The sequence below is a fragment of the Salminus brasiliensis genome, chromosome 14 (assembly GCF_030463535.1).
Source record: "Salminus brasiliensis chromosome 14, fSalBra1.hap2, whole genome shotgun sequence".
Taxonomy (NCBI): domain Eukaryota; kingdom Metazoa; phylum Chordata; class Actinopteri; order Characiformes; family Bryconidae; genus Salminus; species Salminus brasiliensis.
Genome location: NC_132891.1, coordinates 31,852,151 through 31,866,147, shown reverse-complemented (window position 1 = coordinate 31,866,147; position 13,997 = coordinate 31,852,151). Strand labels below are relative to the sequence as shown.

Here is a 13,997-nt window from a genome sequence, read left to right as displayed (position 1 = left end):
AATACACAGAAATGCATTTTTTGCCATTTTGATCATGTAGGAACGGAGTGTTGCTGCAGAAGGCAGCCCGGTCAGCTGAGGACAGAGCACGGACCCGTTCCACCGTGGAGCTGAGGCTGGAGAGGCGGAGTGAGGGGGAAAGCGGTCTGAATGAAAAGTGATAGAAGTCTTTTATTAAGTACCTAAAGTTCATTAGAAGGGATGGCTACTGACTCGTGGGCGCTTGCCGTTGACGAACAAGAAGCCACCTCCAAATCGGTAGCTAAATCAGTTGTTAACTCATATTGCATCATTCGTGCGCTGCTAACAGGTTAGCTGCGGCAGGAGCGGAGCACGGGCTGCGCTCCAATGTCAACTCTTGCGTCCTAACTAGGGCGCCGAGGTAGTGCGTACGGCTCTGACCGGTCTTTGCACCTGCGTGCTATCTTGAGTCGCCAGACTAATTCGTAAATAGTATGAATGGACGTTAGCTAGAACCCGTGTGGAGTGCTTAGTTGCTTAGTTGGCTCACAAATGTAGGTATTGGTGAGAATTTTTACGCACTACCTAAACAGCCAAGTCCTCGGGGACGGTTATTGGGCTACAGCCTTAGCCAACTCGCTTAGCTGCGCACCTGTTAGACCGCTCATAATCATTTCATAATTCACTCCAAAAACTGAACATTTCGTTGATATTTGTTAAGCTTGACTGCGTCTAAACTTGAAATGTGTGTGAAAATAAATATTTGTTTGTTTTTTTTGTTGTTGTTTTTGTTTTTTTAGATTTTATAAATATGCACACTATGTAGGTAGCTAGTGTGTTAGAACGTGGTTTTGGACGCAGCCCTAGTCCTGCAGTGTCAGTGGGGAATGTGGTGAACGTCCCCGTTGGGAATCCCTAAAACAACCCTAACGGTTTACTGTGGACTGTGGTAACTCTGAAGTTGAAGTAAAATAATAATAATAATAATAATACAATTAAAAAAAGTTAAAAACTCAATAATTAAATTTAATTTTTCAACATTATAGAAACTAACTGCAGCCACAGTCTGTTATTGCCATATGCCATTGCGTTAGTCATGATGACCCAGCAGGCAGGGCTGGACAGAATAACCTGCTTTAATAAGGCTTTACTTTCCCCTTCTGCAAACAGATTGGAGCGCTGCGGATTAGAGAAAGACGGGTCATACCAAGAGCCAATGGTAATCAGGTTTTGGGAATTGCGCGCACACACACACACACACACACACACATACTTGGGTAGTGTGGTATTACGTACCGGACACTTCTGTAAAGTAGTAGTAATAACTGCGTCCTCTTTGGTGGGCTGTAACTCGTGTGCGTTCGTTCTTTTTGTTCAGGAATGGCGAAACCTGGAGAAGACGGGGACAAATCTGATGAAGAAGAAAAAGGTGGGTGAATTTGTTCAAGATGCTAAATCTGAGTAAGGGTTTGGCCTTCATCATTTTTACTGATTTTAGTGTAATCATAACTTGTAGACTCATAACTCACTTCAATCAAAAATTTCCATCAGAATGGATTTTTAAAAGTTCGGAATTTCGTATTTTCTTGATTTCACCTTTCAGTGAAAGTCAGAGTGTAAAGATTTTATTCCAAATCATTTCTGTTGGTCCATTCATCCTGATTTTTGACAGTGTAAATAACAGCTTACAGACACAAATTCAAAAAAGGAGACCATCTAATGGGAAAATAAATAACTCAAATGTGCAGATATTGGACAAACTCAAGATGTGTTGGGAATGTCTTTTCCTCTAGACTCCAGTGCGCCCCCTGCTGACTGCTCTGAGCTAGAGGACAAAGCTGCACAGTCGCTCCTCAATAAACTTATCAGGAGCAATCTTGTCAACAACACGAACCAAGTGGAGGTTCTTCAGAGGGATCCAAATTCACCGCTGTACTCAGTCAAGACCTTCGAAGAGCTGCGTCTGTAAGTACGAATGTGGGGAAGGCCTGTCCGACGGTCAGAGCCCGTGCTGGTGTAGAGAACAGAGCTGATGCTGTCAAAAGTTTGCTTGTTACCTTATAATGATAATATATATATATATATATACATACATACATACATACACACATATATATATATATATATATATATATATATATATAACACCATGTTTGGGTATTGACAGAGATGAGACTGGTGACAGTCTAGGTCCAGTGTTTATTAGCACCGTTAGCCCAGCATCTCCCGTTCTAAGCTGAAGAAGCACACGACAGATGCCATTGATGCTGATCGACGGCATCTTCACCAACCTTTTCTTTTAGTGATTAAATAGTTTGACAGCATCAACTATTTTCGGTACACTGGCACTGAAACGTCAACCACTCTGATATAGAGGTCATTACACAGGCATGTCTCTGAGGCCTCTCTGTGTCCTTCTCTAACTACATACAGGCTACATAGCGCAGTCACAGTGTGTCACTTCATTTTCACTGTCCTTACAGGAAACCGCAGCTTCTCCAAGGGGTCTATGGAATGGGCTTCAACAGACCCTCCAAAATCCAGGAAAACGCCCTGCCTATGATGCTGGCCGAGCCGTGAGTACACGTGTAGTAGTCAGCAGGAACACTCCGAATCTGTTGCTGATTTCGAAGAGCTGACTGAGAATACTGATTACGCTGCCTTACTGACTGATATGATTGTAATAACTGTTATTACAGACACAGCTGTTTATCATGTGAAATCATACGGCACTCGTAACGGGTACTCATCTCAGCAGCCAATCACAAACAGCTGCTATTTGATGGGATATGTGACCTCTGTGTTTTTACGTGAGGGGCATGCAGGGCTCCGTATTTACTTAACAAGTTATTAGCACCTGTTAGATCAGCCATAACATTAATACCCCCTGACTAAGATTGAATAGGGCAGATCTTGTGCCGCCTCAACCAGTCCAACCATTCAAGCATGAACTCCACAAGACCACAAGCCTGAAGGCGTCCTGTGGTATCCGGCACCGAGACGTTAGCAGCAGATCCCGTAAGTCCTGTACGTTGTGAGGTGGGACCTCCATGGATTGTATCAGTGAGCCTTAGGTGCCCATAACCCTGTCCCCGGTTCACTGGTGGTCCTTTATTGGACTCCTTTTAGTAGGTACTGACCACCTGCCTGATGTTTTGGAGATGTTTTGACCATCCCGTAGTTTGGTTCTTGTCAAAGTGGCTCAGATTCTTACACTCGCCCATTTGTCCTGCTTTTAACTCCAACATCACCTTTGAGAACCGACTGCCTGATATGTCCACCCCATGACGCCACTGTAGATGCAGATAATCAGTGTTTTTCACATCCCCACGTGGTGTTAATGTTATGGCAAATCAACCAGAACATTAAAACCACAGATAGGTGGGGTGAATGACATTAATTGTGGGATTATCATAATAATAAAGATATTTACTCAGTAAATAGAGTTCACTCCCCATTAATGTCCTGCACTGTCTTCTCTCTCTCTCTCTCTCTCTCTCTCTCTCTCTCTCTCTCTCTCTCTCTCTCTCTCTTTCAGACCTCAGAACCTGATCGCTCAGTCTCAGTCCGGCACGGGTAAAACTGCTGCTTTTGTGCTGGCCATGCTGAGCCACGTCGACCCAGCAAACAAGTGGACACAGGTGTGTGAGTGTTATTGTACTGTAGAACCAAGTGGATTGAATTGGTGGGGTTGTCTCCAACTAAGTGGTTTCTTGACGGCATTTCCGACTCTTTGCAATCATCTTTATACATGTTAGAGTGCTCTCATATGGAGCGCCTTTGACATATGAGCAGAATCTGTTGAGAACATTACAAATAATTAGTCTTCTGGTGGGGCTCATGTATTGGCAAGAACCTGGCGATGCACGTCACAATACAGGGGTTAAAATATGTATTCTGCTGCTGTCCAATGTTCTGGGTGAATAGACCAGTAGAAATGCTCTAAATGACTAGGAAATAACTGTTATTTTACAATGACTTCCATTCAGTATTAAGACCATTTTTGCCTTCTCCTGTAAAATCACCATGTTTGAGATGCATGTTTTTCCATTGGACAGCAGGGTGTTTCTTTTGGGGCAGGGGGTTAAATCAAATTTTAGGAAAACTGTTTCATAAAATCTGGATAAACGTTTCCTTTTATGCCAGTCAGAACAGTGGGATCTGAAAACAGTGAAGTACAACCCTGCAATCAAGTGGTTGAAGTTTAAAAACAGCACAAAATAAACCACGGTCTGCCACCAATCCTTACATGTAAACTATTCATTAAAAAGCAGTATTTTTTGAGAATTTATACATTATTGCAAAACATAATATTGTGATAATTTGATATTTCCAACACTTGGAAGCATTTCTTTAAGACAGTTTGTACACAGTTCAGTAACTGTAACAGTAAAGTATGAATATTTGAATTACAAAAAAAGAAAAGTCATTGGAAAATGAGGAAATTGTCTATTAAATTATTTAAAACCTATTTTTGAAGCTGCTGTTCCCGGTATCATTAAGGCCAGTCTGTCCAACCAAATTCTAAATGAGGGGTGTTCAGGTAAATTTCTGGTGTATTGCTTTGCATATAGCCTAGGCAGACGTCAGCAATCAGACTTGAAATGCTATCTTGGCAGTGAATTGTCAACACGGGCACGTACAGCCCAACACTGCGTACACCCCCGCTTTACACCACTGAAATAGCAATCCAGTCAGACCACACCTGGCTCTTAAAGGGAGCAGCGAGTGACGCGCTGATTGGTTTATTGCACGTTGCGGCCAAAACACACCCATGAATAATTAAGAGACTCAGTACATGCCTTTTGCACGTTTCGAGCTGCACAAGGCGAAACTTTCCCACACTGACGCCCTAAATCAAGCTGAGCTGTGCACGGTTGACGACTCTCCTAAGATCGCCCCTAGTGTTGTAATAGATCCAGGGGAAACTGTCAGATATACCAACCAAGCTACCTACCTGACTGCCACACCAGCAAACCCAAACCGTATAGTGACCTGAAAGCTAACCTGTCTGCTTGTGTTGCTGTGTTTATGCTCTGCAGTGCCTGTGCATTTCTCCAACCTACGAGCTCGCCCTGCAGACGGGTAAAGTGGTGGAGCAGATGGGGAAGTTCTACCCTGAAGTGAAATTGGCGTACGCCATTCGAGGCAATAAGAGTAAGGGGTTTTAGGGGCTACACAAGCATTACTGATTCGAATTTAGTCGTTGAAATACGAGTAACGTCCTGTTCCCTTTCCGCAGTGGAGCGGGGCAGTAAGATTCAGGAACAGATAGTCATCGGCACTCCCGGCACCGTGCTGGACTGGTTCATAAAATTCAAGCTGATGGACCCCAAGAAGATTCGGGTGTTTGTGCTGGACGAAGCTGACGTCATGATAGCCACGCAAGGCCATCAGGACCAGAGCATCAGAATCCAGAGGTGAGAGGGTCTTCAGGTTTAGAGAAGCAGGACTGGGGTTGGATAGTCAGATGTAGTTTGAACTGGTACTGGTCAGTGTCTGGGGTATATACTATGGTAGTTGGTTGCTGAGGATGGACAAACCTCGGACTCGGTGACGGAGCGCTCAGCTTACAGGACTTAAAGGATCTGCTGCTGATGTCTTGTGGGCCAACAGCTTATTAGACAGATGGCCTTAATGTTTTGGCTCATTGGTGTATAAGTAAAAAAAAAAAAAAAAAGAATCACATGACACTAAAATCCATCAGGCTCTGAGTGATTCAGCGGTGTACTGCCCTACCACTATGGCCTGGGGGTTGCCATCAGTAGCCGGAGTCCGGGAGAGCACAGTTGACTCTCTCATTGCTAGTGCTAAGGGGAGGTACGAATGGGTGGGTTAACTGGCTGTACCACTTTGGGAGTTCCCTAATATGCATTCATGTGGTCCCACCAAACCATGTGGCCTGCAGAATGCTGCCCAAGGACTGTCAGATGCTGCTCTTCTCCGCCACCTTCGAGGACTCCGTGTGGAAGTTTGCTGAGCGGATCATTCCCGATCCCAACATCATCAAGCTGAAGAGAGAGGAGGAGACCCTGGACACCATTAAGCAGTATTATGTGCTGTGCAATAACAAAGAGGACAAATTTACTGCACTCTGTAACATCTATGGAGCAATCACCATCGCCCAGGCCATGATCTTCTGCCACGTGAGTCTGATCACTACCACCAGTTACTTTTTGGCTTAAGGGCCAGGAAAAAAAGCTCCCGTCACATTACGTCATTCTGTCTTTGTGCTACAGACTAGAAAGATAGCAGCCTGGCTGGCAGGGCAGATGTCCAAAGAGGGCCATCAGGTGGCACTGCTGAGCGGTGAAATGGTGGTGGAACAAAGAGCAGCCGTCATCGAGCGCTTTAGAGAAGGCAAAGAGAAAGTGCTGATAACGACGAATGTGTGTGCAAGAGGCAAGTACACCCACAGTTCACTGGGAGGCCTGAAAATGGTTTGTGTTGCTGTTCCTAAACTTCTTTATCCTTATCAAAAAGTCCATATCCTGGAAAATGGCATGTCTCACTATTTAGATTTTAAAATGAAAGCGTCCGAAAGGCTCATTTTGATTGAATAAAATTTTATGATTAAATTTATGAAGTCACAACAGCCAACATATGCAGTTATAGTCAAAATTACATTTTACATTTTTTACATTATAGTCAAATTTACTCAAATTTAGTTTCTATTGAAAAATAACTCCATGTCTACAGCAGTGGTTGTTGATCTACAACTGATCCTAATTTATTGCGAGTTCAGTGTGGCCTGTTTGGGGGGTTTAAGGACCACTGCTCTACAGAGAACACAATTCTGAATATTTTAATGCACTGTTTGCTTAATTTCATATAATATTGCAAAACGTAATGTGGCATTTACAAGTTATGGCAAATTTCATGTTATTGTTTTTCCTAAATATGTTAAATTTAGCACATAGTTATAAAAGCAGTTGTTCTCTAAGATCTGTTAGAAACCAAAGTCACAAGTTTGTTTTCCTGTAGAGGATTTGTTTGCTTATTTATTAATAATTTACTTGATCATTATCAATGAAGTCATTGATTAAGAAAGTTATTGACTAAAAAGGGTTTAAATTTATCTTTGTTTACTTTGTGTTACAACCTCCAGTGATGTAGATTACAATTAGAGGGGGACGATATGGTAAAAGTTTTATGGTATTTATATGATCTTCACGATATTTATCACAATACATGTAATCACAGACTAAATTCATCAATAGCAACAGACTCTTAAACACTACTATGTAGATACTCTCCCATGCAGTGATTTGTAGTCAGCATCTGCTGCTGCTGTGTTCTTTAAGCACTAACAATGTTTTACAAACATTTATATGAATGAAAAATTTACATTGATTTCCATTAAAAGTTACGAAGGTTTTACAAAGTTGCCCCTTCTGATGTTTCTTGTGGCCATCAGGCATTGATGTGGAGCAGGTGTCTGTGGTGATCAATTTTGACCTGCCACTGGACAAAGATGGAAACCCAGACAATGAGACGTACCTCCACAGGATAGGAAGGACGGGGCGCTTTGGCAAGCGGGGGCTCGCCATCAACATGGTGGAGAGTGACCACAGCATGAAAGTTCTCCATGCGATTGAGAAGCATTTCAGTAAGCCGCCTCATCCTCATCAATTTCATTACATTTTTAAAAAATCAAATTCAGGGTCGAATTTCGAATGAATTAATCATGATCTTCCTTCCACAGATAAGAAAATATTGAAGCTGGATACTGATGATCTTGATGAAATTGAAAAAATTGCCAACTGAAGTGGCGATGAGCTCCGAAGCACTCCACGATTACTCTCGTTTTCATTTACACAGTTACTTAAGTATCTTCTTGTTGACTAAGCATATTTAGTGCTCTGGTTTATTTTGGGCAAAAAAACAAACATGTTTACATGATGCTAAAGTAGGTTACTTTAACCTTCAAGTCATTTTAAACTTGAGCTTACTTTTTGCCAAATAGGCTTGATTCTTAGCCGATAGTGGCTAAGTTTGAGTTGCGTGTATGGTTGCACTTTTTTTTCCCTCCCTAAGTGTGTTTTACTCTGAAAATCAACAGATTCCCTGTTTGAGTTCTAATACGTGTGGCTGAGTGAAGCATATAAGCTAGTATAAAGTATACAAGTAGGTAAAGTTTGTAAGAGGATGTGCCTAAAGACTCTAGTCCACTTAAAGGACTTTAAATTAAATAAAAAGTCAGATGTGCTACAGAAAGCATATAGATACCAAAAAGCCCAACGAGGCAGAATCTCGAGCAAAGTTTGCACTTTAAGTGACTACTGAAGAAACCGATGTGAAAAGAGCAGGCTGTGACTTGCCACAAGCACTGTGATTCCTCCTCAAATGTACTGTGATTTAAAAAAAAAAAGCATTGTGAAGTATTGTAAACCCCACAGTTTTTGGTGGGGTTACAACTCTTGAGATTTCCAGAGGGCTACGCGAAAAGTTTACCAAGTTCTGCTTCCTTTTTGTTCAGATGACCAAAGGTTGGTTTGATTTTGTTTCTTGAAACAGTGGAAGGCATGTTCTGTTTAGAGGCTGAAGTTTTAAGCACTTTTACTGATTTAAAAACAGCCGTATTTGCAAAAGTACTTGAATAGTTAGGGATAACTAAGCATTATTATCATTAGTATTACTGAGCTTTGTTACTGAGCGTGCACTTTGAGTTGTTTGAGAATGCTGTGTTTGAGTGCAATTAATAAGTTAAAGACTAGCTAGCAGTATTGTTTTTCCTCTTCTGCTGCATTTATGGTTTTAGAGTTGTTTCTGGATATATGCAATAAAACTCCCAACCACATTCTCTCAACACATTTCCCTTATTTTACTCTGAATTGGTTTGAACAGTGTTTGAATTCTTCATTGTCTTTATGTTTAAAGTTTAGCCTCCTTCAGTTTGTGCAGGCAATTTCAATGCATCTACCCTAGGGTTGTTGAAGCAAGTGGTGAAGATCACCATGGCCAGATCCAAAGAGCTCTCTGAGGCCTTCAAGAAGAAGGTTGTAGATGCAGAGGAGTCTGGGAAGGGGTTTAAAAAGATCTCAGAACAATCAGAAATCAAACTGCCAACATGGCCAAGTCAGAAAGAAGTCCCGAACAGTGCTAAAATGTCATCACGGGATCTACAGGTAGCTCTTGACACTGTTCATCTCAAAGTATAGCATCTACCATCAGAAGAAAACCCTTGCTGTCAAAAAAACCTCAGGGCAAGACTCAAGATTCATCTATCCAAAGCACACTGTTCCAGACATCCAGACACAAACTTTGGTCTTGCTCTAATATTTTTGGAGGGGGGTTGACAGCAAGGGTCCTTTTTGCACATCTCCCACTACAGCCAAACTTGTGCAGTTCATTTCTGATAGTAGATATATTTTACATGTGATTTCTAAAAGACATTTCTTCAGGTCTTATGTGTTTGGTTATCTTACATCTCTCAATATTAAATATTAAATACACACAAACACTGGTTCTCATGGAGTGTCCTCATTTTTACACATGACAATAGCTCCCATTAGCTAACCTGAATCTGTTTTATTGTTGGTTTAAAATTTTACCCAGTTTATAATTACCCAACTTACTTGTTCATTCTTTCCACCTAACACATGTACTGCTCCAAACACTGGGAGGGTGAGGACTGACGCATGCCTCCTCTGACAACCAGCCACCATCTCTTTTGTAACATCATCAGACGACCGGCGCAATTGGAGCAATGCATCGGGTACCCAGCTCTGATGCTTTGGCTAGCATCACACTAAAGTGATGTTGGGGGAGAGAGACCGACCCATCCGGAGTGAGTAAGGCCAATTGTGCTCTCTCAGGCTCTGGCTGCTGATGGCAGGCAGCATGATCCGGGATTCAAAAGACCTACTGTATCTAATGCTGTTTCAGACAGTCTGTGTTTACAACGAGTTAAAGTAAATACTAGGGCTGCAGGATACTGGAAAAAACTTTTTTGGGTGATATATATTACGATATTAAAAAACAGTCATTTTCTCCAGGTTTCAGCTGAAGTTAATGATCTAAACGGATGATAATAATTAAGCACTCTGTGTACTCATAATTCGCGTTAAATAAATTGTAACAGGCAGATATAGTCTGCCCCTGCTAGATTATACGTTATATACTCATTTTTTTTTTTTTTACCCTTAATTTAGTAACGGTGAATGAGCATGTGTCCCAATACTTCTGTCTATATGGTGTATATCATGGAAAATGAGATCTATGCGTTTTCGTTTTGCATCAAGCATCTTGTGATGTGACTATTGCACAGGGTGCAGCCCTAGTAAATACTCTTTACTTGTTCATATTATTGTTACTAATAATAGAACCCTAATTATTCTATTATTAATAATTAATAGTAAACTCAAATTGAGGCTGTTTTTCTGACAGGGGTTGAGTCTACTTGTGGACTGTATTTTACCTTCAGTGGAAAATCTCTGTGTAGTCTAATCCCTGTCCTTAAAAAATCAGCCCTTAATGATCAGTTTTCAATCCGAGTCCATAGCACTGTCTTCAAGGCTGATGCATAAAACTGACTTATTGAAGATGCCGCATTGAGACAGGCTCGTGGTTAGATCAGTGAAGGTCTGTCGAGGAACCTCCATGGTCTCGATTACAGCATGTTCATACCGCTCTCCAGATTTGGCCTCTGCAGCGGCTATGACAGCCTGGAGCGTGTCTGTGGGCTGGAAATGGCACTCGAACCTTTGACCGAATGGAGTTCGAATAGCGAGCAGCAGATGTGAGTCACCAGCAACATCGACACTTGTCTCACTCCCAGAGTGTCCATGAGTCACCCTCCATGTGTCAGCTGCTGCAGTAGAACCACACTGTACCTCAGATGCCAGCCCCATCTCCGAGACGCTCCTGGAAGCAGTCCGAGGACAGAGACGGGTGATGTGCTGCTCTCTCTGGATCCGATGGTTGCGAAGGCTGCTGTCGGACAGGCTGAGCCTTGAGGCCTTTTCTTCCATGCGTCTGGTCAACACCTCAACTTCTGGCCTTTTCTCGATGGAAGGCAGGACCTTGTATTTATTGAGAGAGAGGACTGGAACATCTGGGGGCCTTTCGGCAAAGACTTCAGTGAGGACGTCCGGACTTGGCTTGATGTTCCGTCTGAGACCAGTTTGGGAGGAAACCACGGTGGATGTAGAAGAAGGAGGAGGAGGAGGAGGATGGGGTGAAAACATGTGGCCTTGATGAACAGCTTCGTCCACGGGCAGCGCCTGGGTCACCCTGGCTCTGGTGCGGCCTTTAGAGGATTTTGGTCTCGTCATATGCATGTTGCTCTCTGTGAACAGGATTACGATTATCACATTTATTTTCCTTCTGAGAACACTATGGTTGGTTTCCCAAGCCCAGATTAAGCCTAAGACTAGACCAAGTAGCAATTTAACCAGACCTATATGTCCAAAAGTTTGTAGACACCTGCTCATTCACCATTTCTCTGTCTGCTTGTATGGTTAAGTGTGGTTAATACAATGTAGTCAAAATGTCACATGCCAACGTCATGCTGATGTAAAATACCATTGTGAGGTATTGTGGCCAACACCTAACACCTGCTAAACTTCAGAATGTTAATGTCCACAAAACATGAATTTCTAACACTGCTAGACATTGAGATGTTGTCATGGTTTTAAGTAACCAATATGTCTAACTGATGGTGTTTTTTGGTGTAATTTTTCCCTTTTTCTCCCAATGTCGCTACTGCCGCCCATAATTCCCCTTGCAATAGTAATCCTCCCTACGCTAGGAGGTTAAGGACTTGTCTTCTTCAATACATGTAAAGCCAGCCACTGCCTCTTTTGGAACTTCCACCGATGCGGCAGGATCGGGGAGCCACCACACCAACTAACAGATGAGGGGAAAGAGCGCCATCTACCCTTAGCATGGCCAATTGTGCTTTTGTAGACTCCAGCTGCTCAGGATTCAAACTCGTGACCCCTGGGCCATAGTGGCAGTGCATTAAAGCCGCCAGGCCACTCAGAGCCCTTTCAGTGGTGGTTTCTGACAGATGTGACTTTGATTTCCAACCAACTTTCGAAACCTGTGCAACACAAGGTTTTCATTTTCAATTAAAATTTCCACAATCTTTTTGATGTCAAACTGACACCCCTTACCAACTGGGTGTACTGATGCTAGATAATTGGTCCTTGCACTCTTGCACACCTAACGTACTGGATAGAGCTCCATCACTCCAGAGAACATAGTTCCCTTGTTCCAGAGTGTCCTGTTTTATTTCCAGTGCCTTTCTATGGAGATTAAAGCTGTATATGTGCATCTGAACATCTCTGTCAGCAGTGGCTTCATCTTAAAGTTTGCACTAATTCACTGAGGGAGTGTCTGGACACTTTTGGACATATAGATAGTGTGTGAATAGACGCTCAGTAAAACAGCTGTAAAAAGAGCTTCAAGTTACAGTACGAGTGTCTTTCTACGAAACAGGTGCCAGGTTTCCACGCCAGGTATAGAATTCACAGTGAAAGTGACGGGGTGGTAGGTGGTTCCTGACAGGTGTTCCTATCCTATCTATTTTGCATGGCGGGGTTGGCCATAACAGACCCTATCTTACAGGAAAAAGCAACAATCTGAAAGTTGGTCCTTAAACCAAACAATGCAATGAATTATGGGTATTATTATTATGTCCGTTAGTGTACACTATTTGTACATTTACATTAAAGGCGTTTAGCAGACGTTCTTCTCTAGAGCAACTTACAACAGTGCGTCACAGTTTACACCATCAGCTAGTTTATACCGGCTAGGATGATTACTTATAAACTACTAATTGTGGTGCATTTTTGGGATTGTTGGGATAGTGCATTGCAAAACGGCGAAACCTTTTGGGCTAGTGCCCTATAAAGTGAACAGGGCACAGTTTCAGACACAACTACAGACTAAACAAGTGAGTGTGACGGGGTGGTAAGTCAGATGGATGCTCACAAAAATGATTAAACAAGTAAGATTTTTACACTTTGAATAAATATATCTTATGTAAACAGGGATACAACTATATAACCCTAAAAATAATACAAGTTTTGATAAATAATAGTTGATATTTTTATATTTTACTGGAACTGGAGTGTGGAAATGGCAATGAACTGATTTAAAAAAAATATAAAAAATAATGTGTTACTTTTTAAGAAGTAGTATTTTCTAATTTATCATGTATATAATAATTAGTATATGTATGTTTTTGGGCTAGTGAGAGCAAACTGCACCGTTTCGTAGCAGGACTCCCGGCTGTAGTTTCAGGGTCTGTAAATGAGCAGAAAACTTTAAAGTTACAACATCCAAAGTCACAAATCCAGCATAAAACTGTAGTTGAAGCTCTTGCTGCACAGAAACGGCCTGTTTTTAACAGGACAGGTGTGATATGATGACCAAATCTACTCAAAATAGTCCGCTATTAAAGTTCCAGCTATTAGCGCTAACGTTAGCTACCTACCAAGCTAGCTGTTCACCAAGCTAGCTGCCCACGTTTGGAGACCTGACTCCGTTAGCTAGCATTAGCAGCTACGTTGTAGCTAACAGACGTACACTGAGTTTCAAAAGAAACGTTTTCACGACATATTTCAATACCAACCCGACACCGTCAGCTTTACTCAGCTCGTTTTGTCCGAGGTTGGGATCATCCCGAGCGGAGACATTTCCACCCGCGTCACTCAGACTGCGGTTGCTAACGCAGTCGTGTTTCCTTGGCAACGCCTCTCCTGAGTAAACGCTGAGCTTCCGACCTCCAGCCCTGTAGCTCAGTCCTGCAGCTCAGTCCCTGCAGTCCTGCAGCCCTGTCCCTGCAGCTCAGTCCCTGTAGCTCAGTCCCTGCAGCTCAGTCCCTGTAGCTCAGTCCCTGCAGCTCAGTCCTGCAGCCCTGCAGCTCAGTCCCTGCAGCTCAGTCCTGCAGCCCTGCAGCTCAGTCCTGCAGCTCAGTCCTGCAGCCCTACAGCTCAGTCCCTGTAGCTCAGTCCCTGCAGCCCTGCAGCTCAGTCCTGCAGCTCAGTCCTGCAGCTCTGTCCCTGTAGCTCTGTCCCTGCAGCTCA

The 13,997-nt window shown here is 42.7% G+C and overlaps 2 protein-coding genes across 2 annotated transcripts; one reads left to right on the top strand and one right to left on the bottom strand.

The window, feature by feature from the left end:
• Positions 1 to 100: 100 nt before the first annotated feature.
• ddx19a (DEAD-box helicase 19a) lies at positions 101 to 8,763 on the top strand. Its single transcript, XM_072696855.1, has 12 exons — positions 101 to 258; positions 1,132 to 1,180; positions 1,340 to 1,390; positions 1,755 to 1,926; positions 2,445 to 2,537; positions 3,500 to 3,602; positions 5,004 to 5,118; positions 5,204 to 5,381; positions 5,870 to 6,107; positions 6,201 to 6,363; positions 7,379 to 7,570; positions 7,667 to 8,763. The coding sequence occupies exons 1-12, from the start codon at positions 202 to 204 to the stop codon at positions 7,726 to 7,728; spliced, it is 1,473 nt and encodes a 490-aa protein (XP_072552956.1). The 5' UTR covers positions 101 to 201; the 3' UTR covers positions 7,729 to 8,763.
• ubxn10 (UBX domain protein 10) lies at positions 7,354 to 13,628 on the bottom strand. The gene is made up of 2 exons (XM_072696856.1): positions 13,544 to 13,628; positions 7,354 to 11,251 (listed from the first exon to the last, which is right to left on the bottom strand). Exon 2 carries the CDS (start codon positions 11,241 to 11,243, stop codon positions 10,449 to 10,451), a length of 795 nt encoding a protein of 264 aa, XP_072552957.1. The 5' UTR covers positions 11,244 to 11,251; positions 13,544 to 13,628; the 3' UTR covers positions 7,354 to 10,448.
• Between the last annotated feature and the right edge of the window lie 369 nt (positions 13,629 to 13,997).

Coding starts and splice junctions, on each gene's coding strand:
- ubxn10 (XM_072696856.1), bottom strand. CDS start 11,243: ATGCATATGACGAGACCAAAATCCTCTAAAGGCCGCACCAGAGCCAGG.
- ddx19a (XM_072696855.1), top strand. CDS start 202: ATGGCTACTGACTCGTGGGCGCTTGCCGTTGACGAACAAGAAGCCACC. Junction 1,391..1,754: donor ATCTGATGAAGAAGAAAAAG/GTGGGTGAATTT, acceptor CTTTTCCTCTAG/ACTCCAGTGCGCCCCCTGCT. Junction 6,108..6,200: donor AGGCCATGATCTTCTGCCAC/GTGAGTCTGATC, acceptor TTTGTGCTACAG/ACTAGAAAGATAGCAGCCTG.